General features: G+C 59.4%; 1 protein-coding gene across 3 annotated transcripts in view; it reads left to right on the top strand.

Moving 5' to 3' along the window:
• The window catches only part of Dhrsx (dehydrogenase/reductase X-linked), a 91,151-nt gene extending 67,662 nt beyond the window's left edge, over nucleotides 1-23,489 (top strand). The window contains exons 4-6 of one of the 3 annotated variants that reach the window (XM_047536441.1): nucleotides 1,056-1,263; nucleotides 12,667-12,874; nucleotides 21,976-23,489. In XM_047536441.1, coding sequence (XP_047392397.1) covers nucleotides 1,056-1,263; nucleotides 12,667-12,874; nucleotides 21,976-22,179 — 620 coding nt within the window. In that variant the 3' untranslated portion in view covers nucleotides 22,180-23,489. The remainder of the gene's footprint in view (nucleotides 1-1,055; nucleotides 1,264-12,666; nucleotides 12,875-21,975) is intronic. The other 2 variants (XM_047536438.1, XM_047536439.1) reach the window with 2 other exon arrangements.
• The last annotated feature ends 300 nt before the right edge of the window (nucleotides 23,490-23,789 follow it).

Here is a 23,789-nt window from a genome sequence, read left to right as displayed (position 1 = left end):
CACAGGGTGCACGCCTTCCATCCTGAGTGGAGGCTGAGGCAGGAGGACCGTGAGTTCGAAGCCAGCCTCAGCCACAGCGAGGCCCTAAGCAATTCTGTGAGACCCCGTCTCTAAATAAAACACAAAATAGGGCTGGGGAGGGGGCTCAGGGGTTGAGTGCCCCTGGGTTCAATTGCCAATACCAAAAAGAAAAAGAAAAAGAAATGAAAATCATTGTTACACTCTGCTCCTTAAGGAACTGTGACCAGATAAAAACTCTGGACAGACGCGGTTTTTTCTCTGAGTATCTTTGAACCTCAGGTGGCTCAGCTGGTGGAGAGCCCTGGACAGCAGACCCGTGCGTGTCCACAGGAAGCTACATTGTGACACACCCACGCACAAAGACAGACACACAGAACACACCCGTGCCCGTGTTCACGTGGAACACACCGAGAAGTGTGCACGTACAGGCCTCCACGTGCATACGCTAACACACGCGCACAAGCGCGTTTCCAATGCACAACCAAAGGGAGGGTTTGCACACACACCTGCAGACAGGTGCGCACAGCCATCCGGAAGCACCTGTCCACGTGCTGTGCCCTGATAAACAGGCAGGTCGGCGTTGGGCCGGGGATGCGGGGACCTAGGTCTGTATTTCTGAGTGGACAGAGGCCTGGGGGCCTGGCTTGCTGGAGGGTCCCCAAGCAGGAGGTGCCCGGCGCACGCCTGTCTGTCAACGGCAGGGCTCGGGCGTCCCCGCGCCTCCCAGATGCGCCCCGCGCCGTGTGGGGACCACCAACCGCCTGCTGCACCAGGTCCGCAGAAATGGACTTTCCCGGAGGTTCTGGTGAAGCTGAAAGCCCTCGTTCGTGCGCGGGGTCCTGGGTGACATCGTTATCTGGACAGCAGGTGGTGGGCACCCGGTTCCGGCCATGACTGGCGTCCCCACTGCGCGCGCACCAAGACACCCAGGCGCAGCCAGGCCGGCGGGGCGCCCGGGGCAGCGGAATCCATCCGCCAGGCCCGCCCGCCGCCGCCGCCCGCCTCACTGTCCCCTGCAATGCCTCTTACCGCAGCCGGCGTCATGATGGTCCCTCAGCGGGAAACCAAGGACGGATTCGAGGAGCACTTCGGCCTGAACTACCTGGGACACTTCCTGCTGACCAACCTCCTGCTGGACACGCTCAGGGCATCGGGATCCCCGGGCTGCAGCGCCAGGGTAGTCACCGTGTCCTCCGCCACCCACTACGTGGGCCAGCTGGACCTGGAGGACCTTCAGGGCAGGTGAGTTCCTAGGACAGCTCACTGCAGGGTTCCAGGAGGGGACAGTGTTTCCTGTCCCTGTGTTCGGGGGACGCTGCTGCTCCGCATGCAGGAAGGCTGTGGCCTTAGCTCTGTGCTGGGCAGGGCGTGGGGTGCCGGAGACCCAGGGGAGACAGAGGCAGAGACAAATGGCTGGAGGGTTAAATGTTCTGTTTCACCCCCTGGAAACTATCAGCGGCGGACGCTGACCACTCTCGGCTCCGCAGGCTGCAGCCCAGGTCCAGGCGGGGCAGACTCGGGGCTGCTGAGGCTGCTTCCTGCTCACAGATGGCGCTGCTCCTGGTCCTCACAGGGCGGACGGCAGGGGCTGGAAGAGGCAGGAAGGACCCTGGTCCCCTTCTTGACTCCTTTGAGCCACAGTGGGAGGAACCCCATGGATTCTCTGAGCTGTGCTGGGATCTGCCACACTGATTGACAGACGCCCACGCAGGGACAGGCGGGTGGCACCTGTCAGCACCAGAGCCGGTGGCCATGCTAGCACAGCCCGGAGCGCCGCTGAGCCACCACGGAGCACAGGTCCTGGCCCCTGAGAGCTGCAGCCAAGCTGGCCGGCGGGGTGGACCCTGAGCCCCGTTGGGGCGAGTCACCGGCTTCTCTGTCCCCAGTCGCCCAGGGGCCGGCGGAGTTTCTGCGCTCCCAGGAGCGGTGCCGCGGGAGACCTGGGCCGCTGGGTGTCGCTTCCCTCCTGGGCCAGCGCGGGGGAGGGGGGCGGGGCGGGGCGGGTGTCCCTTGGGTCTCAGCAAAGTGCCGGCGTTGACTGACCCACGTGGTTTTGGTCACTTAGATGCCGAGATGGGCCGAGCAAGCGCCGCCAGCTGGGAGGAGCTTCCGGCGGCTCCAGCTGGGCTCCGGCGGCTGGTGCGTCCGTAGCGACCGGGCCACTCGTGTCCCTCAGGTGCACCAACCTGGGTCACAAGCACCCTGCAGAGGGGCCTCCAGTAGGACGGTCTCCCTCGGTCACCCAGTCCCAGGTCCCAAACCTGTAGGATCCTCAGACTTGACTCTGGAACGAAAACGACCCCAGGTGACTACGCCCGGGAAGGCCTAGATCCGTCCTGCGCAGGGAACGGGTGGCGCGGGGCGTGGCTGTTCCAGGTGCTGCGCTCGCGCATCTTTTGATCCCTTGTCGCTGCGAGCGGGGGCGTCTTTCCACGTATGCACGCGTAGCCGGGCGCGGAGGCGCACGCGGGTCATCCCAAGCAGCTCAGGAGGCTGAGGCAGGAGGACAGCAGGTTGGAGGCCAGCCTCAGCAACTTAGGGAGAAACTCAGGGAGACCCTGTCTGAAAGCAGAAAGTAAAACAGGCCGGGGATGAGGCTCAATGGTTAAGCGTCCCTGGGTTCAATCCCTGGCACCAAAATAAAAAATGAATGAATAAATAATAACAATAATAATAAAATAGAGAGAGGGAGAAAGAGCAGTTGCCTGGCACCGGCGAAGATCTGCATTCCATCCCCAGCTCGCCAAAAAAGCAGAAATAGTGCAGAGCCTTACGCACGCGGGATACCTGCTTTCATTTTCTATTTTATCCCTTCACCCAAGATCTCACTCAGCATTTAAGTGACAGAATTCTGAGCAGCCGGCCCCAATGGCTTTGTGTCTTTCAAGTTTCCCAGATGGAGCCGAATCACAAACCTGTCTTTTCAGCATTTAAAAAAAAAAAAAAAAATTTTTTTTTTTTTTTTGGCAAATGCGTTCCCAAAGGGGATGGGAGAGTGGGTCAGGACGGTGGTGTAAGTCGGGTACTAGGCAACTGCGTCGCGGAAGGAGGACTTGGTGGCCGGAGCCACCCGGGGCTGGGCATGCGGCGCAGGGCCGGGTGGGGGGTCTTCCTGGTGCGCCGGAGGCCCGGGCCTCAGTCCCTGTTTTGCAACCTAAGCAAGGCAGGCAGGAAGGAGGGCAGACCCGTTCACCCCGTCCTCCGCGGACCCAAGCTCTGGGGCGTGCCCAGCAACCCCGGGACCTGAATTCTTGCAGAAGAATTTTTTTCCCCTTTTAATTTCCTTTTTACTTTCTGGCTGGCGCCTGCTGAGATCAAAGCTTTGCCGCGCAGCCCCGCTTCTCTCTGGCACGACCCAGCGTGGCCTCTTGGTATTGCCCGGATGCAGACTCCACCTGGAGGCCGTGCTAGTGACCGAGATTGATTTGCTGGCTCTCCCCACCTGAGAAGACGTCTCCCCGGCCCCTCACCCCGCAATCCGCCTGCGCCCCGAAATCTCCCGCTAGAACGAATTCCAGGGGAACTTGCGCGCAGCGCATGCGGAGGATCCTTGCTGACCAGCGAAGCGCCGCTCACGCGCAACAGACAGGCTGGCGAAACTCGGGTTATATGTGGGGGCCGCGGGGTAGCAACACGAGGCGTTATTTCGGTTAACGTGGTCTCTGGTTGGCCCAGCCAGGCTTTGCATTTTCCAGGTACTTATTGCCAGGAATATGAGGAAAATCTCTCTGGCAAGCAGGCCCTCAGGAGGCTGAGGCAGGAGGATGGCAAGTTGGAGGCCAGCCTCCGCAAGTTAGCGGTAGTGAGGCCCGAAGCAACTCAAAATAAAATAAATCACTAAAAAGGGCTGGGGAGGCAGCTGAGTGGTTTAGCACCCCTGGGTTCCAACCCTGGTACCAAAAAATTTAAAAATTAGACGGTTCCCTGAGTCCGTCCATTAACTGACTGGGTGTGTGTTTGCTCGTTGAAACAGCAGCGGGAAGAAGCAGGTGCAGCCCATTTGGACAGTAATTCGAATTATCAGCAGGAAGAATAAGGTGGAAGTATAAAACGTGCCAGTTCTTATTTCATCCGAGCGGCCAGGCGGGGATGGCGCCTTCGTGGAAGGAAATCGGATGCGGCTTTGGAAGGTCCTCTTGGCCGGTTCTTGGATTTTGAGCAGTGCTTTCTGGTGGCTGGGTTCGCCTCTTCGTGTCCGAGGCTTGAAGGCCGCGCTCATTTTATGAAAGGGCTCCGCCTGACGCACTAGGTGGCCTCTGCTGGATCTGGAGTGTCCCCCGGGGCTCCTGCGTGGCAGGCTGGGTCCCCAGACCAGCAGTGGCCAGGGGTGCGGCTTGGGGCAGCGGGTGGACGCCGCGCTCTGGCCTTATCCCTGCACTGATCCATTCACCGGGTCAGAGCGACCAGAGGGCAGCGTGGAGACCGGGAGGGACCGCGCGGAGGGAGGGACGGGGCTCAGGTGGGCGGGCCATGTGCTGTCCGGCCCTCCCCTCCTTCCTCCCGCCTTCCTCCCGCCTTCCTCCCGCCTTCCTCCCGCCTTCCTCCCGCCTTCCTCCCGCCTTCCTTCCCTCCCGCCTTCCTCCCGCCTTCCTTCCTTCCTCCCCGCCTTCCCGCCTTCCTTCCTTCCTTCCTTCCTCCCCGCCTTCCCGCCTTCCTTCCTTCTCTCCTTCCTTCCTTCCTTCCTTCCTTCCCGCCTTCCTTCCTTCATTTCCTTTCTTTTCTTTTTTCTTTTCTTTCCTTTCTGTCTTCCTTCCTTCCTTCCTTTTTCTTTCTTCCTTCCTTCCTTCCTTTCTTTTCTTTTCTTTTCTTCCTTCCTTCATTTCTTCCTTTTCTTCTTTCTTTCTTTTTCCTCCTTCCTTCCTTCCTTTCCTTCTTTCATTCATTCCTTCCTTCCTTCCTTCCTCCCTCCCTCCCTCCCTCCCTCCCTCCCTCCCTCCCTCCCTCCTTCCTTCCCTCCTTCCTTTCCTCCTTCTCTCTCTCTGTCTCTCTCTCTCCTTCCTTCCTTCCTTCCTTCCTTCCTTCCCTCTCTCTCTTCCTTCCCTCCTTCTTTCCTTCCTCTCTCCTTCCTTCCTTCTCTCTCTTCCTCCCTCCCTCCTTCCTTCCTTCCCCCTCTCTCTTCCTCCCTCCTTCCTTCCCTCCTTCTCTCTCTCTCTCTCCCTCCTTCCTTCCTTCCTCCTTCCTTCCCTCTCTCTCTTCCTCCTTCCTTCCTTCCTTCCCTCTCTCTCTTCCTCCTTCCTTCCTTCCTCCCTCCCTCCTTCCCTCCCTCCTTCCTTCCCTCTCTCTCTTCCTCCTTCCTTCCCTCCTTCCTTCCCTCCTTCCTTCCTCCTTCCCTCCTTCCTTCCCTCCTTCCTTCCTTCTCTCTCTCTCTCTTCCTTCCCTCCTTCCTTCCTTCCTTCTCTCTCTCTTCCTCCTTCCCTCCCTCCTTCCTTCCCTCTCTCTCTTCCTCCTTCCTTCCCTCCTTCCTTCCTTCCTCCCTCCCTCCTTCCTTCCCTCCTTCCTTCCCTCCTTCCTTCCTTCCCTCTCTCTCTTCCTCCTTCCTTCCCTCCTTCCTTCCTCCCTCCCTCCTTCCTTCCCTCCTTCCTTCCCTCCTTCCTTCCTTCTCTCTCTGTCTCTCTCTCTCTCTCCTTCCTTCCAGCTGACCAGGGACAGGAACCTCTGAATGAATTCTTCCTCCCGAAGGCGTTTTCCCCAGGTATTTTGTCACAGTGACGAAACGCTGACCCCGTAGTGGCCGAGACACAGGCTCAGGGGTGAGCCGTTGGGTCCTCCGGCCTCGTCAGCCCCCAGGTGAGAACCCACCTGAGAGGTGGGGTGCGCCCGTGCCAGGCCGGGGACTCGGGCTCCTCTCTGCTTTCTTTGCCTTTCTCAGGACACTGTCCAGCCCCTAAGGGCCGAGCTCAGTGCTCACCATGCCTGCGCCCGTGTCCCCGTTCCTGGTCTACCTCCCGGGCAGAGGGTGCTTCCCGTCACCGTCCTCACTCTGCACGGGTGACACCTTGGATGTGTGACATTGTCCAGCTGCAGGGAAGGCAGATGAGTGGGCTGTGTCCAGCTGCCGCGTGGGCAGCAGTAGCTCCGCGCCTTCAGATGGACTCACGTGGACTGATGGCCGGAGGTGCTTTCCAACACATCGCGACACCTTGCCAACATCCATGCGTCCAGGGGTCCCGTCTCAGAACCTGTGCAAAAACCTCAGTCGAAAGCTGTGGACCAAATTCAAGTGCGTCTGTCAAAAGGCAAAATAAGTAGCAGACTTCAACACCTCAGCCGTTCCAAAAGGGGGTCCCGGGGTCCTTTTTTTTCTCCAGCATTTCCCAGTTTTCTCTCCAGGCTTTTTTTCTTTTTTCAATGAAGATCGCGTGTTACTCTTTCATAACTTGCCCTTTTCCCTTTCCAATCTCATGCCCTTCCGCAGTATGGGTGGGCCTCGCTCAATCAGTTGAAGGTCCTCAGAGGAAAATGATGGGGTCCCCTAAAGAAAAAAGAATTCAAAGACTCCAGATCCCGCCTGGGGCTGCAGCGTGAGCGCTTGCGTGCGTCTCCAGCCGCGGGTCTGTCCAACGCATTGTAAAAGCACCAATTATTCTTGGAGGAGAAGTCCTTCCAGCAAATCAATTGCTCGGTAAATGGATGGATTCTTTTACGGCTGGACAGGTGGGGATGGTGGATATCCCCCAGAGGCCCTTGGGGCGAAGGCTGGGTCCGGGAAGCAGCCATGATCAGAGGTAGGATCTCTGGGAAATGATTGGGTAACGAGGGCTCCTTCCCCATCTCCTCAGGGACTATATCCTGTCCCCGGCCATTTCTCTCTCTGCTTCCCGGCTGCCGTGAGCTGCCCAGCTCTGTTCCAGGGCCCCTTCGGGCATGATGTCCAGCGGACCATGCACTGACCCCTCGGAAACCATGAGCATTTTTCCCCGGGGATTTGATCCCATTGACAAAAAGCTGACGAAGGAAATTCCTGAGCCGTGCTCGCAGCCGCCGGCAGGTACAGCCGCTGAGAAACGTGGAAAAACTCGATTTCACACAAGAGGGATGACGTGAGACCAGATGTCCCCAGGCCCTTCCTTCTTGCTCCGTGAAAGGCGGACCGTTATTGGATTTCGGGGCGTCTGCAGAACACCCACAGGAAACGAGGCTGCGGTGGCGGGTGGAGTGTCCGTGATTCTGTTGGGTCTGCGTTCTGGGCTCAATGGGAACGCGAGGGGCAGGGGCACTTCTGTTAACGTCAGGTCAACGCCCGGGCCGCTTGCTCTGCATCGGCCACCAAAGCTACCGCTGCCCGTTGCTCTGTGTGAAAGCAGCCCATCCGCCAGGCGGGCGGTGTAGACGCTGAGATGTCACGACCAGAGCCGATGCGGATCCACCCAAGGAACTGAAAAGGGCTCCTTTCTTGTACCCGACCGCCAAAGCCACCCGGGCTTCACGTCTCTGCCAGCAAGAGAATCATATTTTCTATCACCAAGTAAAATGCAGAAATCCAACACCGTATCACAGACCACCTGGAGGAGCACTTGAAGGAGTGATTTTTTTTTTGCTTCCTTTGTTTTAATTTTCCATTCGAGTAGAAGGCTCCTTAGCCGGTGTAGGTTCAGCAATCTAGACATTGTTCTATGAATCCAACAGTGCTGTGCATAGATCTTGAGAGGTTTTAGTCAGCTGTTCTGTCGCTGCTGCCAAAAGACCTGACGAGAACAAGGTAGAGGAGGAAAAGTTGATTTGGGCTCATGGATTCAGAGGCTCAGTCCATGGTGGGCGACTCCATGGCTCTGGCCCAAGGTGAGGCAGAACAAAATGGCGGAAGGGCCTGGAGGAGGAGAGCAGCTCAGGATGTGGCACCAGGAAGCAGAGAGAGCTCTGCTCACCAGGGACCAGATATAAACCCCATGGAGCCAGGGACAGGATATAGTCCCCAAGGAGCCAGTGACAGGATATAGTCCCCAAGGAGCCAGTGACAGGATATAGTCCCCATGAAGCCAGGGACAGGATACAGTCCCCATGGAGCCAGGGACAGGATACAGTCCCCAAGGAGCCGGGGACAGGATACAGTCCCCAAGGAGCCGGGGACGGGATATAGTCCCGAAGGAGCCGGGGACGGGATATAGTCCCGAAGGAGCCGGGGACGGGATATAATCCCCATGGAGCCGGGGACGGGATACAGTCCCCATGGAGCCGGGGACGGGATACAGTCCCCATGGAGCCGGGGACGGGATACAGTCCCCATGGAGCCGGGGACGGGATACAGTCCCCAAGGAGCCGGGGACGGGATATAGTCCCGAAGGAGCCGGGGACGGGATATAGTCCCGAAGGAGCCGAGGACGGGATATAGTCCCGAAGGAGCCGAGGACGGGATATAGTCCCCATGGAGCCAGGGACGGGATATAGTCCCCATGGAACCAGGGACAGGATATAGTCCCCATGGAGCCAGGGACAGGATATAGTCCCCAAGGAGCCAGGGACAGGATATAGTCCCCATGGAGCCAGGGACGGGATATAGTCCCCATGGAACCAGGGACAGGATATAGTCCCCATGGAGCCAGGGACAGGATATAGTCCCCAAGGAGCCAGGGACGGGATATAGTCCCCATGGAACCAGGGACAGGATATAGTCCCCATGGAGCCAGGGACGGGATATAGTCCCCATGGAACCAGGGACAGGATATAGTCCCCATGGAGCCAGGGACAGGATATAGTCCCCAAGGAGCCAGGGACGGGATATAGTCCCCATGGAACCAGGGACAGGATATAGTCCCCATGGAGCCAGGGACGGGATATAGTCCCCATGGAACCAGGGACAGGATATAGTCCCCATGGAGCCAGGGACAGGATATAGTCCCCAAGGAGCCAGGGACAGGATACAGTCCCCATGAAGCCAGGGACAGGATACAGTCCCCATGGAGCCAGGGACAGGATACAGTCCCCATGGAGCCGGGGACAGGATATAGTCCCGAAGGAGCCGGGGACGGGATATAGTCCCGAAGGAGCCGGGGACGGGATATAGTCCCGAAGGAGCCGGGGACGGGATATAGTCCCCATGGAGCCAGGGACGGGATATAGTCCCCATGGAGCCAGGGACGGGATACAGTCCCCATGGAGCCGGGGACAGGATACAGTCCCCAAGGAGCCGGGGACGGGATATAGTCCCGAAGGAGCCGGGGACGGGATATAGTCCCGAAGGAGCCGAGGACGGGACATAGTCCCCAAGGAGCCGGGGACGGGATATAGTCCCCAACGGATGTCCCCAGTGACCCAGCTCCTCCAGCCACACCTACCTGCCAGCAGTCCATTCAAGTGGATTAATCCACTAAGAGTAGGTTACACCTCTCGTAACCGGATCATCCCACCTCTGAACATTCTTGCACGGTCTCACACATGAGCTTTTGGCGACAACTCACCTCTAAGCCATAATATATCATTTCTACCATAAAAATACCACCATGATATAATCCAGAGAATTTCTAGTACATGTTGAGCCTCTTTTATCCACGATGCTTGGGACCCAAAGTGTTTCTGATGTTTTTGGATTTTTGAGTATTTGCAGGGACACAGTGAATGGGGACCCAAGTCTAAACGCGGAGTTCATTTTTCTGGGTGCGTTATCACCGTGCATCCTAGCGGGGTTCATCGTGGTGCGTCCGTTGGCGCACAGAGCGAGTTTGGTTGCGTTCACCGTCCAGTGCCTGCCTCTTCTCTGTCCTCCTCACGCCCGTCCCCTCGTCTGCCTTCCCCACACGTTCTGCACGTACCTGAAGGTCATTTTTATGCAACGTCGCGGGGGTATCAGTGTTGACTGCCGCGGATCACAACGCGTCTGCGGCCTTCGGAACGCAGTCGCTCACCTGCCCTGCTCTGCGCCTGCCGGACAGCAAAGGGCCACCACACCGCCCTCCCCGTGTTCACGGTGGGGGTTACGGAGCTGCGGCTTCGGGGAAACCGAGGCGGCACGGAGACCCCCCCCAAACCCCAATTCTTCCAATCCAGTCGGCAATATTCCAGACCTGTCACTCAGGGTGACAGGCAGGAGCTGACTGGAGGGATGGGAAGGGAAGGGGACACTCTCAAGGGACACAGGGGGCCTCTCAGAGAGGAGGGGGCAGCAGGCCTCTCCTGCGTCCAGTTTTATGGGGTCCCAGGGGAGTTTCCAGAGAGTCCCACCCAGGTCCACCTCCTGGCTTTTGACGGACAGCAGGGCGACCTCAGACTGTCCAGTCCCCACACCATGGCCACTCTGGGTCACCCTGGCCCGGGCTGGCTGGCTCTCACTGGCACCTGTTCCTTCAGGTTCTATGGTGAAGGAAGGACCCTGGTCTCCCTGAGCCCTGGGACCTGGTCTGTGTCGGGGTCACAGCGTCCCCTTCAGGGTCACTGGGTTCCTCTGGGACATGATTTCAGGCTGCGTCTCTCCTGCAGGCAGCAGGCGGTTGGTGAGGAAGGGGACGTGGGCTGTCCACGGAGGCCAGGCAGGGCTGCCAGCCAGTGGCTCCTGGGAACGGAAAGCCTGTGGGGTCAGCTCATCCCCTGGACCTCGGGGCCCTCCACCCACATCCGTCTGTCCCGTCAGGCAGAGCTTCACAGTGACCTTTCGGCTGAGTGAGGGCGGTGAGCGAGGGTCCCGGGAAGGTGGAGCCGTGGGTCCTGAACGCGCTCGCTCGACTTCCTCTGCCCTTCATCACAGGGCAGTTGATGGACAGCCGTGCTGGCCGTGGGGTCAGCCGGGCGTGTCCTTGGTCTGTGTCCGCAGGCTGGAGTCTGCCGTCCCCCTTCCCTGGAGCTGGGGTCCCCTGCTCTCAGGGCTTCTCTGGTGAGGGTCAGCGGGGAGCCCCGGTCTCCTGTCCGTCTGCGCCTGCTCCTCCCGGTCATCGCCGGGGACTCTCTCCTGGATTAACTGTCCCCTCGGGTCCCTCTTCTCCTCGACAGCAAGGCGGGGACCGCTTGCCGGGAGGTGGCGTTCTGAAGACCTTCTGCTCCGCCCTAGGGTGACAGATGGACTTGATACCAGAGCCCGTCCGTCCCTTTCCTCTGGGGCCACCTGCATCCTGACATGCACCTTCTGCTTTTCGAAGTCCCAGCCGACCGTGTGACTTGGGAACCCATGGCTTCAGGCGTGTTGAGATGCCCGGGGCGGCTGGAGGCTCCTGCCTCGCTAGCATATCGCCTGTGTCCTGGGCCTCTCTGTCCCCGGGGAGGAAATGGAGGCAGGTGGCTTCAGAGGCTGGTTCCGCCCTATTGCTCTGAATTGCACAGTCGGCAGCACTAACACCCTGCAGGCCGGCCTCGCTGACCACTTACGCTGAGATGCCGTTTTCCCTTTTTAGCATCTGCCTGTGGCCAAGGCAGCCTCATGGTCCTTTGCTGGCCCGTCCCTGTCGGTCACTGAAGCAGTGGACCTGGGAGTGATTTTCCATTGGGAATTCAAGGGAGCCCAGGCAAACCGCAGGCGGGGCAGGTGGATTTTCCCCTGGATGTATTCACGTCGCGAATGACTCCGCGGATTGGATTTCTTTCTTCCACGGGACCTGCTGGGCCTCAGATAGGAGGCCTTGGACCTGCTGGGCCTCCGATAGGCGTCTGCTGTGCCCACTTCTGCACCCTCGTTGTGGCTTAGGTGGGAGGCGTCCCTCAAAAGCTCATGTGTGGGGCCAGCGGGCGAGTTCCGAGTGGAAGGTGGGTGATGAGAGGTGTAACCTCCTCAGTGGATTAATCCACTAATGTGGATTATCTAGGTTGTGCCTGCACCAGGCGGGGTGTGTCCCTAGGAGCCGTCCCTGGAAATGTGCCCTTTGGGTTGCATATTTTGTCTTTGTTGAATTTTGCTCTTTCTATATCGTAGTTTAAATCTGAGAGTCCCGGAAAGCCCATGTTTCCAGGCTTCTTCCGCAGCTTGCTTGGTGTTGGACGTGCAGGGGGCGGAGCCTAGTGGAGGAAGTTACGTCACTGGGGCGTGGCCTTGGAGCTGCCGCTGGGACCCCAGTCTCTTCCTCTCCCTCTCTTTTTACTGAGACCATGAGCCAGCTTAAACCTTCCGTTCTTACAAGTGTTCTTGGGTATTTTTCTCACAACGACAGGATGCTAACCCATACCGTGACTAAGGGACCAGAGGCACATTTTACCTCCCAAATCATCTCAGGTTTCAATGTGTGTAAGAATCCCAAGGAGCTGGACACTCTTCCCTGCAAACTCCCAGAGCACCCGGGGTCACTGTGCATTCAAATACCGCCAGGGACAGAGGAATGGCCCTGAGGGAACTTGTCTGGACATCAGGGACGGGATTTCAAATGCAGCCCGGCCTGCGCAGGCCCGGCTGAGGCTGGCTCCTTGGGAGGACAAAGCCAAGGTCACCGGGGGTTTAACTGAGATGCAGCCATGTCTGTCAAGGACTCGGAAAGCGCGTTTCTTCCGGGCTCTTGGCTGCCCTGCCTTCCGGAGCCGGCGAGCCTGGTGGGCGAGCCTGACCTGCAGGTCGTTGGTGGTTTGAGCAGCAGTTGCACAAAATCGAGATGTTCCCGAGGACAGCGCGGGTGGCCTCCGGCGCATTTCAGGGGTGGCCAGGGTGCGTTGCGCATGCGCAGCGTGCACGCGGGCGGGCAGGCGGGGAATTCGCACCCGGCACCCAGGAGTGACCTGTCCCCATCGTTGCGTCCGCAGCGGCAGCTACTCGCCCCACGCGGCCTACGCGCAGAGCAAGCTGGCCCTGGTGCTCTTCACCTACCGGCTGCAGCGGCTGCTGGCCGCCCAGGGCAGCCCCGTGACGGCCAACGTGGTGGACCCCGGGGTGGTGGACACCGACCTCTACCGGCACGTCTTCTGGGGCACGCGTCTGGTCAAGAGAGCCCTGGGCTGGCTGCTGTTCAAGGTAAGACCCGCGCGGGCCTCCGGGCCGCGACGCCAACCGCAGCGCCGGTGGAATTCTCCAGTGGACGCTGCGTGCTCACCGGTGGCCCTGCGCTGCGTGGGTCACCCGGCCGACCTTTATAGCAAGCCCCGGGGAAGACCCGTGGGGGTCCGGCCGCCCCCAGCCCCGGTCACGGGATGCTGGCCACGCCATGCCCCTCGGTCAGGACCGGTCAACTCAAGTCCCGAGGCCTCTGGGGTCTGGTGGCTGCAATCCGGTGGCTCAGGTCTAAGCTGCAGGGCCGCCCGAGTGTGGAAGGAGCTGCTGGCCTTTGACACGGAGGAGAAGATACATGCGAGGACCGCGGGGTCTTCTAAACCCAGATGGGTTCAGAAGGCAGCTTCTGGCCATCCTGCAACCCATGGAGGGACCAGGGGTCTTCTCTTCCCATCCGGTTCGCGCCTGTGGCCAAGGACAGGTTAACAAGGTGTCTCGGTGGGTTTCATCAGGTTCCACTGGGCACGGGACCTGCAGAGGCCAGAACCCAGAGGCAGGGCCGGGCAGGGCCACGCTCAGCGGGCGAAGACCTGGGCAGCCGAGCAGCGTGGGCAGAGGGTCAGCCCTCCTGGGCGCAGCCGGGGCTCAGCCCCTGGGCTCAGAGTCCTCTGTGTCCTCGGAGAGAAGGAGGCTCCTTCCTCCAGGTGCAGGGAGGCCCCTGTCCAGGAGGGTCTCATGGCCTCTCCAGGGGAGGCCAGAGGGTCCTTCCCAGGTGTGACCTGCCCCAGGGGAGGCCAGAGGGTCCTTCCCAGGTGTGACCTGCCCCAGGGGAGGTCAGAGGGTCCTTCCCAGGTGTGACCTGCCCCAGGGGAGGTGACAGGATCCTTCCCAGGTGTGGACCTGCCCCAGGGGAGGCCAGAGGGTCCTTCCCAGCTGTGACCTGCCCCAGAGGTGGTGAGAGGGTCCTTCCCAGGTGTGACCTGCCCCAGGGGAGGCCAGAGGGTCCTTCCCGGGTGTGACCTGCCCCAGGGGAGGCCAGAGGGTCCTTCCCAGGTGTGACCTGCCCCAGGGGAGGCCAGAGGGTCCTTCCCGGGTGTGACCTGCCCCAGGGGAGGCCAGAGGGCCCTTCCCAGGTGTGACCTGCCCCAGGGGAGGCCAGAGGGTCCTTCCCAGCTGTGACCTGCCCCAGAGGTGGTGAGAGGGTCCTTCCCGGGTGTGACCTGCTCCAGAGCAGGTCAGAGAGTGCTTCCCAGGCATGTGGCCCTACTCCAGGGCGGGTCACGGCGTCCTTCCCGGGTACCTGACCTACTTCTCTAACTCAGCAGACAGGATAATGCTGCATGTGCACATCCTGATCCGGTGGAGGAGACGGAACCGTGTCAGGCCCTAATCCCTGGTTCCTATACGTGAGCTCACAAAGCCAAAGGGACTTTTCCGCGTGCTTCCTCGAGGTTGCTGAGCCAGGAGGTTGTCCTGGATCATCCCCGTGGGTCTGATCGCGTCACAAGAGTTCTCGCGAGAACCCAGCAGGAAAGGCGGATGGGGCGGGGCCCGAGTATGGGAGCAGAGGTCCCGGGGGTCAGGACCCTGCTGAGGACCGTAGTGGAAGAGCCAGGCGGAGCCTCCTCTCGAGCCCCCAAGAAGGACAGCCTTTTAAAATTCAAGACCTGGCTGTAGCCCAGGGACACGGGCTTGGGATTTCCAACCTCTAGAGTTCAGGGATAGTGAGTCCGAGCCGTCGGAAGCTGTCATGTCGTGAGTGACAGCAGCCGCAGGCTTGTGTTCCACAGAGCTCAGCGGAGGGCTTGGGTCAGGAAGGCGCTGACCTCAGCCGCGGATGAATCCACTGACACAGGAATGGAGTACTAGGAGGCTGAGAAAAATGCACGCGGAAGGAGCTAGTTGAAGGAGAGATCTTGAGGGTGTCCTTGAGGACTCTGTCCTGTCCCTGGCGCCTCCTCCTCTGCTGGCTGCCCGCCGCCGCGCCCTTCGGCCCTGACGTTTCTGCCTGGGAGCCAGCGCCCCCCGCTGGGCCGGATCCTCAGAAACCGGGAGCGCAGATCAGACCTTCCCGCTGGAGGTCAGGGGTTCTGGCCAAAGGACGGAACGCGGACGCGAGGCCTGGGGTCCCCGGGATTGCAGACTCGCCATCTGGCTTTGCACACGCGATGTCCCTTTTCGCCCAGGCTCCTGGGAGGCCCCTCATTTTTCTAACGTCTCTCTGACGGTCGTGCAAGTGGCTGAGGCCGGGCCTGGCAGCGTTTGCGGGACCGTGTGGCTCCGCGATCGTGTCCTTAGGCCCACTCGGGGGCAGCAGGGGCTGTTTTGCCGGGTCCCCCTCTGCCCCAGGAGCCCCCCGTGACCCGCGCAGCTCTGACCCACTTCTGCTGCGTGGCGCTGAGCTGCTTCCCAGCCCGGAGCTGCAGCAACCTCTGGGTTTCCGGGGGCTCCGTGCCGAACCACAAGGAGCTGCTCCCTGGGGCGCGGGGCGGGGTCCTCCCTTGATGTCACAAGGAGCCCCATTTCTCAGAACCCTGTCCCGTCTCCAGGACGCAGGGTCTTCTCCCCTCTGCACGACGCTCCCGGGGGCACAGTCTGTCACTCTGACAGTGTGCCCCAGGCCACTCCTCCCGAGAGAGAGGGCAGGTCCCCCAGCTCCAGTCTCGCGGTTCCTTGGTCTGAGCCAGGAGGTCGCCACGGAGGACATGGCTTCCCGCCTTGCAGCTTCCTCCGGGTGCTTCGCCATAGTCCTCTTTCTTTTTGGGGCCACCTGTTAAGAAACAGGAATCGGGCTTGACCCACACAGCGAGGGGCTGAAGGTAGCCCTGCACCTGCTCTGCAGGTTGCACAAAGGGTGTGCGAGCTGAGCAGTTTCCTACGCAGGGTCCCCGGGCCATCAGACGCTGGGCATCCCTGGCTCTCCATGTTCCACGCAGCACCGCGTTTTGACTTACAGTAGCTCAGGTTAACCATATTTCTATTTGGGGCGACTGCAGAAAGGCACCCACCCCTGCCTACCCTCTTCTATTTCCAGTATGGCTTTCAAAAAGTTATGGGGTGGGCTGCATATTCTACTATGAAACCCGCTCTGCGTTGGATGTTTCTGCCTCGCTGTCATCTTAGGCGACTATTCGGAGCATGTCAGAAGCAGGCGGGGCTCAGGTAAGACGTGTGGTGAATCTCGGAAATGCATTTCTGCTTCAAATGTTTGACCCAAGATGGGTTTATTGGGATGCAACTCTGTCATAAGATAAACAGCATCGAGACCCTCGGAGGGAGCCAACAGCCTGGATGGAGGGAGCCCTTTGGAGCCTCTTTCCAAAGCCCTGCAGGTGACGCGACGTGTGCTCAGCCAGACCTCAGAGCTGCAGGGAACAGACCCCCTAAGCAGGGGAGGAAGGATCCGTGACTCCAGCTCCCCTGTGTGTCCTGGGCAGCATCGAGTTGTGTATGAAAGTTCACTCAGGATACTGACAGCCCGAGATGTGTAAATGAGTCCAGTTAGAGTTTGAAATGAGATTTAGGGAGTAGAAGAGTGTGGCCTGAAGGTGGACTGATTCTTAGCAAAGCCCTGGAGTCTGTAAATCAGCTGTAGGAGGGAGGGGGAGGAGGAGGAGGGGGAGGGGGAGGAGGAGCTGGAGGAGGACAAAGAGAAAGAGGAGCGGGAAGGAGGAAAAGAAGGAGGAGGAGGAGGAAAAGAAGGAGGAGGAGGAAAAGAAGGAGGAGGAGGGGGAGGAGGAGGAGGAGGAGGAAAAAGGGGGGAGGAGGAGGAGCTGGAGGAGAAGGAAAAAAAGGAGGAGGAGGGGGAGGAGGAGGAGGAGGAAGAGGAGCTGGAAGAGAAGGAAGAGGAGGAAGAGGTGGAGGAGGTGGAAGAGGAGCTGGAGAAGGAGGAGGAGGAGGAGGAGGAAGAGGAGCTGGAGGAGGAGGAGGAAGAGGAGCTGGAGGAGGAGCTGGAGGAGGAGGAGCTGGAGGAGGAAAAGAAGGAGGAGGAGGAGGAAGAGGAGCTGGAGGGGGAGGAGGAGGGGGAGGAGGAGGGGGAGGAGGAGGAGGTGGAAGAAGTGGAGGAAGAGGAGCTGGAGGAGGAGGTGGAGGAGCTGGAAGAGGAGCTGGAGGAGAAGGAAGAGGAGGAGGAGGTGGAGGAGGAGGAGGTGGAGGAGGAGGTGGAGATGGAGGAGGAGGAGGAGGTGGAGGAGCTGGAAGAGGAGCTGGAGGAGAAGGAAGAGGAGGAGGAGGTGGAGGAGGAGGTGGAGATGGAGGAGGAGGAGGAGGTGGTGGAGGAGGTGGAGGAAGAGGAGCTGGAGGAGAAGGAAGAGGAGAAGGAAGAGGAGGTGGAGGTGGAGGTGGAGCAGTAGGAGGTGGAAGAGGTGGAGGAGGAGGAGGTGGAGGGAGGAGAATGAGAAAAGAAGAGGAGGAGGAACAGGAGGAGGAAAAAGAGCAGGAGTACGAGAAAGAGGAGGAGAAGGAGGGACAGGGAGGAGCAGGAAGAGGGGGAGGAGGAGGGGGAGGAGGAGGAACAGGAGGAGCAGGAGGAGGAGCAGGGGAGGAGGAGGAGGAGCAAAAGGAGGAGGAGGAGTGGGGAGGAGAATGAGAAAAGAGGAGAAAGAGGAGGAGGAGGGAGAGAAGAGGAGGAGGAGAAGGAGGAGAAAGAGAAAGACCGAGAGGGACAGAAGAGCAAGAGGAGAAGAAAGAAGAGAAGAGGTGGAAGAAGAGAGGGAGGAAGAGGAGAAGGAGGAGGTCAACAAGGAGGCAATAGAAGAAAAAGAGGAAGAGGAGCAGGAGGAAGAAGCTGAAGAGAAGAGGGGAGGAGCCCGCTGCTCCTTTGGCCCCACGCCGTGTCCATTGAAGACCCCAAGTCCGTTTCCTGCAGGGGCAGCTTCCTGCTCTCGCTGCCTCTGCTCCAGTGGGCACACGCCTCCCGAGAACTGTCACCCAGACAAACCTGGGGAAACAGGAGCCCCTGACGCTGCCCTCAGGGAGCTACAAGGAAAAAGCCACTCAACCCGGGGTCCAGTGTTTCCAACTGAAGCAGCCACAAGCCAGGCTCTTGGAGGAAGAGTGTCCTGGGGCTGGAGACCAGAGGGGTCTGCATGGCTGGCGGGGGCGTTGCTACCCAGTGAGATGCAGGCAGGAGGCTCTGCACAGAGGGCTGGGAATCTTCAGGGTGGATGAGGCATCGTTTGTGAAATAAACTGACTCCAGGAGCTAATTTAAGGATTTGTTTGCAGAGGTGGCTCAGCACTAAATATAAAATGGTACCAGTCAACGTCCAAGATTCCAGGAAAATGTAGAAGCCTGTGTGCTGCGAGCCATAGTCTCTGCAGGGACCCAGAACGGCCCCACCTGGCCTCTCCGGCCTCTTCCACCAGAGCAGCAGTGTGGGAAGTGGTGCCATATTGGATTTATGGGACGTGGCACCATATTGGATTTAGAGCTGCACTCATCCATACCTGGAAAACAAGACTGGAGCTGGTGGCCTCAGCCAAAGTTCTCATGGGAGCCTCCTCCTACTCTGCCTGCCCCTTAAGGAACTCAGATGTCCCTCTCTATGGGGGAGGGTACTGGTTTCAGGAGAGATTCTGAATCACCCAACTCAAAGTTAGCGGTGTGGGAGGAGAGATGTTGCTGCCTCTTAGCATCAGCTCCTGCCCAAGCATGATGCATAACGCAGGCTGGAGAAGCAAGAACGGACCCTTGAAGCCCCTTCCTGGATTGGGGGCTGCCCCACCCTCAAACAGGATGGATGGGTCCATGCCTTCCACTGGTCTGACCTTCTCTCTCCCTTGCCTTCACTTCTGTTGTGGGTTAGATATGAGGTGTCCCCTAAAAGTTCATATATCAGACGATGGAAGAATATTCAGAGGTGAGATGATTGGGAAATGAGAGGTGTAAACTAGTCAGTGGATTAATCCACTTGAATGGACTAACTGGATGGTGACTTCAGGCAGGTGGGGTGTGACTGGAGAAACTGGGTCACTGGGGACATCCCTTGGGGACTATATCCTGTCCTTGGCTCCTTGGGGACTATATCCTGTCCCTGGCTCCATGGGGTTTATATCTGGTCCCTGGTGAGCAGAGCTCTCTCTGCTTCCTGGTGCCACATCCTGAGCTGCTCTCCTCCTCCAGGCCCTTCCGCCATTTTGTTCTGCCTCACCTTGGGCCAGAGCCATGGAGTCGCCCACCATGGACTCAACCTCTGAAACCATGAGCCACAATAAACCAGGTGGTAACTCAAGGCAGGTGGGGTGTGGCTGGAGGAGGTGGGTCACTGGGGACATCCCTTGGGGACTATATCCTGTCCCTGGCTCCTTGGGAACTATATCCAGCCCCTGGCTTCTCTCTCTCTCTGCTTCCTGGTGCCTCCCAAGAGAAGGTTCTCAAAATCAATGCTATTCTTCCCGGCGGGGCAGAATATCACTATGTCATCCTGAGACCCAGGTATGTCGGTGGGAAGTCTAGCTGAACTATCCCTGGCAATACCCCATCATGGCCATGCTAGCGACTTTGGGAGAGTAGATAATCTACGACGGAGGGACTGGGGGAGAATGTCGTCTCATGCGTATCACCACAGCCACAACTCTGAAGCCCGTGGAGTTCTGCAGATAAAGGAATCCTCCTGACCTGGCCATTTGCCCGTAAATTAGATATTTAGGGGCTTAGAAGAAGGTCCAGGGTTGGATTCAGCAGGTGGATTGTAATACAAATGTATTACACCAGGTAAACTCCAGGAGGACTTCATGACGTTTAGAACTGTAGGAGAGTCTGTCATCTCATGGGTCACTGAATCCTGGTCCCAGAAGTCCTTCAGTTCCCATTGCTTCCGAAAGCTCCCACTGCTTTCTTCCCACTGACCACGCTCAAGGGCCAATGCCCAGCAGGAAGGAAGCCTGTTTCATTCAGGGTTTTAGTCACTTGACCAAAATAGTAGACAAGAACAACTTTAGAGGAAGAAAAATGTATTTGGGGCTCATGGATTCAGAGGTTCAGTCCATGGTGGGCGACTCCATGGCTCTGGCCCAAGGTGAGGCAGAACAAAATGGCGGAAGGGCCTGGAGGAGGAGAGCAGCTCAGGACGTGGCACCAGGAAGCAGAGAGAGCTCTGCTCACCAGGGACCAGATATGAACCCCATGGAGCCAGGGACAGGATATAGTCCCCAAGGAGCCAGGGACGGGATATAGTCCCCATGGAGCCAGGGACGGGATATAGTCCCCAAGGAGCCAGGGACAGGATAGAGTCCCCAAGGAGCCACGGACGGGATATAGTCCCCAAGGAGCCAGGGACGGAATATAGTCCCCAAGGAGCCAGGGACAGGATAGAGTCCCCAAGGAGCCACGGACGGGATATAGTCCCCAAGGAGCCAGGGACGGAATATAGTCCCCAAGGAGCCAGGGACAGGATAGAGTCCCCAAGGAGCCAGGGACAGGACATGGTCCCCAAGGAGCCAGGGACAGGATATAGTCCCCATGGAGCCAGGGACGGGATACAATCCCCAAGGAACCAGGGACGGGATACAGTCCCCATGGAGCCAGGGACGGGATACAGTCCCCAAGGAGCCATGGACGGGTTATAGTCCCCATGGAGCCAGGGACGGGTTATAGTCCCCATGGAGCCAGGGACGGGTTATAGTCCCCATGGAGCCAGGGACGGGATACAGTCCCCAAGGAGCCAGGGACGGGATACAGTCCCCATGGAGCCAGGGACGGGATATAGTCCCCAAGGAGCCAGGGACGGGATATAGTCCCCAAGGAGCCAGGGACGGGATATAGTCCCCATGGAGCCAGGGACGGGATATAGTCCCCAAGGAGCCAGGGACGGGATATAGTCCCCAAGGAGCCAGGGACGGGATATAGTCCCCATGGAGCCAGGGACGGGATATAGTCTCCAAGGAGCCAGGGACGGGATATAGTCCCCAAGGAGCCAGGGACGGGATATAGTCTCCAAGGAGCCAGGGACGGGATATAGTCCCCAAGGAGCCAGGGACAGGATATAGTCCCCAAGGAGCCAGGGACGGGATATAGTCCCCAAGGAGCCAGGGACAGGATATAGTCTCCAAGGAGCCAGGGACGGGATATAGTCCCCAAGGAGCCAGGGACGGGATATAGTCCCCAAGGAGCCAGGGACAGGACATAGTCCCCAAGGAGCCAGGGACAGGATACAGTCCCCAAGGAGCCAGGGACAGGATATAGTCCCCAAGGAGCCAGGGACAGGATATAGTCTCCAAGGAGCCAGGGACGGGATATAGTCCCCAAGGAGCCAGGGACAGGATATAGTCCCCAAGGAGCCAGGGACAGGATATAGTCCCCAAGGAGCCAGGGACAGGATATAGTCCCCAAGGAGCCAGGGACAGGACATAGTCCCCAAGGAGCCAGGGACAGGATATAGTCCCCAAGGAGCCAGGGACAGGACATAGTCCCCAAGGAGCCAGGGACAGGATATAGTCCCCAAGGAGCCAGGGACAGGACATAGTCCCCAAGGAGCCAGGGACAGGATATAGTCCCCAAGGCAGGTCCGCAGTGACCAGCTCCTCCAGCCACACCCCCGCCTGCAGTCAGCACCCATTCGTCCGTGTGGGCGGATTAATCCCCGGGTTCCGTCACCCTCTCGCAGTCTAACGTCCCACCTCTGGGCATCCCGCGTCCCCTCCTGAGCATTCGGAGGCACCGCGTCTCTGAACCACAGCACCATCCCTGCCCGCTTGGCGCCACTGTCCGCCGCAGGGGGAGGATCCCGGGGCTGCGACAGTCTGTTCTCCGTCCTCCCTGCTCCTCTCCGAAGCGTGTGTTCCCGCCCTTCCTGGGACCCCAGCCCACATGGGCTGCGCCAGAGGGAAACCCGGAGCCCCCGAGGTCCTGGCAGGGGCTGCCCCCGTGGTTCCACCTGGTTCGCAGACACAGGGTCCAGCGCGGCCCATTGCTCTCTGTCACTGAAGGAGCTGCGGTTTGTGGAGTTGCGGGCGGCGTGCCTGCGCTTCCCCAGATTTCTTCAGGTACCATGGCAACGCAGCCCCCGGTGACCACCGCTGTCAGTCCCTGGTGACAGGTAGCGGGAGGAGGGAGTCCTGGCCGGTGTGGGGCACCGGCGTGGGCTCCGCGAATGACGCGTCCCCCCGCTGCCCTTCTTCCCGCAGACGCCCGACGAGGGAGCCTGGACCTCCGTCTACGCGGCAGTGGCCCCGGAGCTGGAGGGAGTGGGTGGCCGCTACCTCTACAACGAGAAGGAGACCAAGTCCCTCAAGGTCACCTACGATCAGAAGCTGCAGCAGCAACTGTGGACCAAAAGCTGCCAGATGACGGGCATCGCGGATGGCAGCCCCGAGGGCATCTCGGGATAGCAGTGGCCCCGGGTCTCTGAGCCGAGCCCCGCGGGAACTCAGAGCCAGGGAAACGTGGGCGACCGCCACCCAGCCACGGGCGGAACCTCAGCCTCCAGTCTTGTCCTCCCTCAGTGCCAAATTGTCGCAGGTGCCGTGAGCCATTAAACCATTCCACCTCAAGGCGCAGTTGTGATTGCTTGGCCAACAGGGACCAGAGGAGGATTAGCGGAGGCCCGGCGAGGAGACTCCCTTATGGGAGACCACGTGGCAGGTCCGTAACCTGCTGGCGTGGCGGGGGCTGCGGCGTCTCCTCTCTGGGACCCCGAGTCACGTTCCGAGAGAGCCTGGTGGAGGTAGGAGCCCCAGATGCAGAGAGGTGAGCTGCACCTCGGGACCCAGGATGGGCTCAGGGTGCAGCCTCAGCATCTGGTCGACCTCAGTCCAGCGTGGCTCAGGCAACAGGTGCCTTGTGACACTGAGACCAGACCCATGCGGGACATGAGCTGGCCAAGTGGGGGCTCAGGAGAACTGGGGACAGGGACAGGATCCGGGTGGCTTCCCCAGGAAATTCCATAGGGCAGGGATGGACAAGGCTGGGTGGCATCACCATGAGATTCCGTGGGACAGGTCAGGAATGGACTGGGAGAGTGTGTCCCTGGGCTTCTCTGGGTCAGGACACATGGGTGCACTGCGCACAGGACACCTCTCCTCTTGGATCTTCTCTTCTCAGACATCGTCTGGGAGGGCTTCCGTTCCATCCTCTGGTAGCATCTTCAGGTCTTGGATTGTCATAGGTCTGTGATTCTAGAATAATAATAACCATATTCAGTGCCCAGAGGGGCCCTAGATGTTTGTCCCTAGGTGTCTGTACTGACCCAGCGCCGCTGGACATTTCCTCCTGAGTCCTCCTGAATCTGCAGGTGCTGCCGGTCACCCACTTGGGACCCTGAACGTGGCTCTCCATCCCTGGAACTAATGGGAATTTCATTCCAATGGATCTTTTATGAAATCAGTGGTTGCTCCACGTTCTAGTCCACGTTCTAGTCCCAGATCATGAACATGACCTTGTTTGCAATGGAATCTTTGCATCTACCATGAAGAATTCCAAGATGAGAAAGTCATTCTGGTTTGCTCAAGTGTGCACAGTGTAACCACAGGAGAACTTCGCTACAGAGAAGCCGGCCACAAGAGACGGCTCAGCAAAGTCCACAGCCACCAACCGTGTACCTTCTGGAAGAATCAGGCTCCGGGAGGCTCCTTCCTGCCTCTCCAGCTCCTGGGCTCCAGGTGGCCCTGGGCTGGTGGCCCCAGCCCTCCAGCCTCTGCCTCCGTCTCCACGTGGCTCCTCCTCTGTGTCTGTGTCTCCTCTTTTGTCTCTTGTGAGGACACGGCCATGGCCTCAGGGCCACCCTGACCAGGAGGGGCTCCTCTCAGGACCCTGCACTCACTGCCTCTGCAGAGATCCTGTGTCCAAACCAGGTCCCCTGCACAGGTTCTGGGCCAAGACGGGGACAGGACCAACCTCTTCCCATGGTGTCCAGCTGCCTCCACAGGCTCAGGGAGGCTCCTTCCTGCCTCTCCAGCTCCTGGGCTCCAGGCGGCCCTGGGCTGGTGGCCCCAGCCCTCCA

The sequence above is a fragment of the Sciurus carolinensis genome, chromosome X, assembly GCF_902686445.1.
Source record: "Sciurus carolinensis chromosome X, mSciCar1.2, whole genome shotgun sequence".
NCBI classification, from domain to species: domain Eukaryota; kingdom Metazoa; phylum Chordata; class Mammalia; order Rodentia; family Sciuridae; genus Sciurus; species Sciurus carolinensis.
This window is presented reverse-complemented; position numbering and strand designations above follow the sequence as displayed.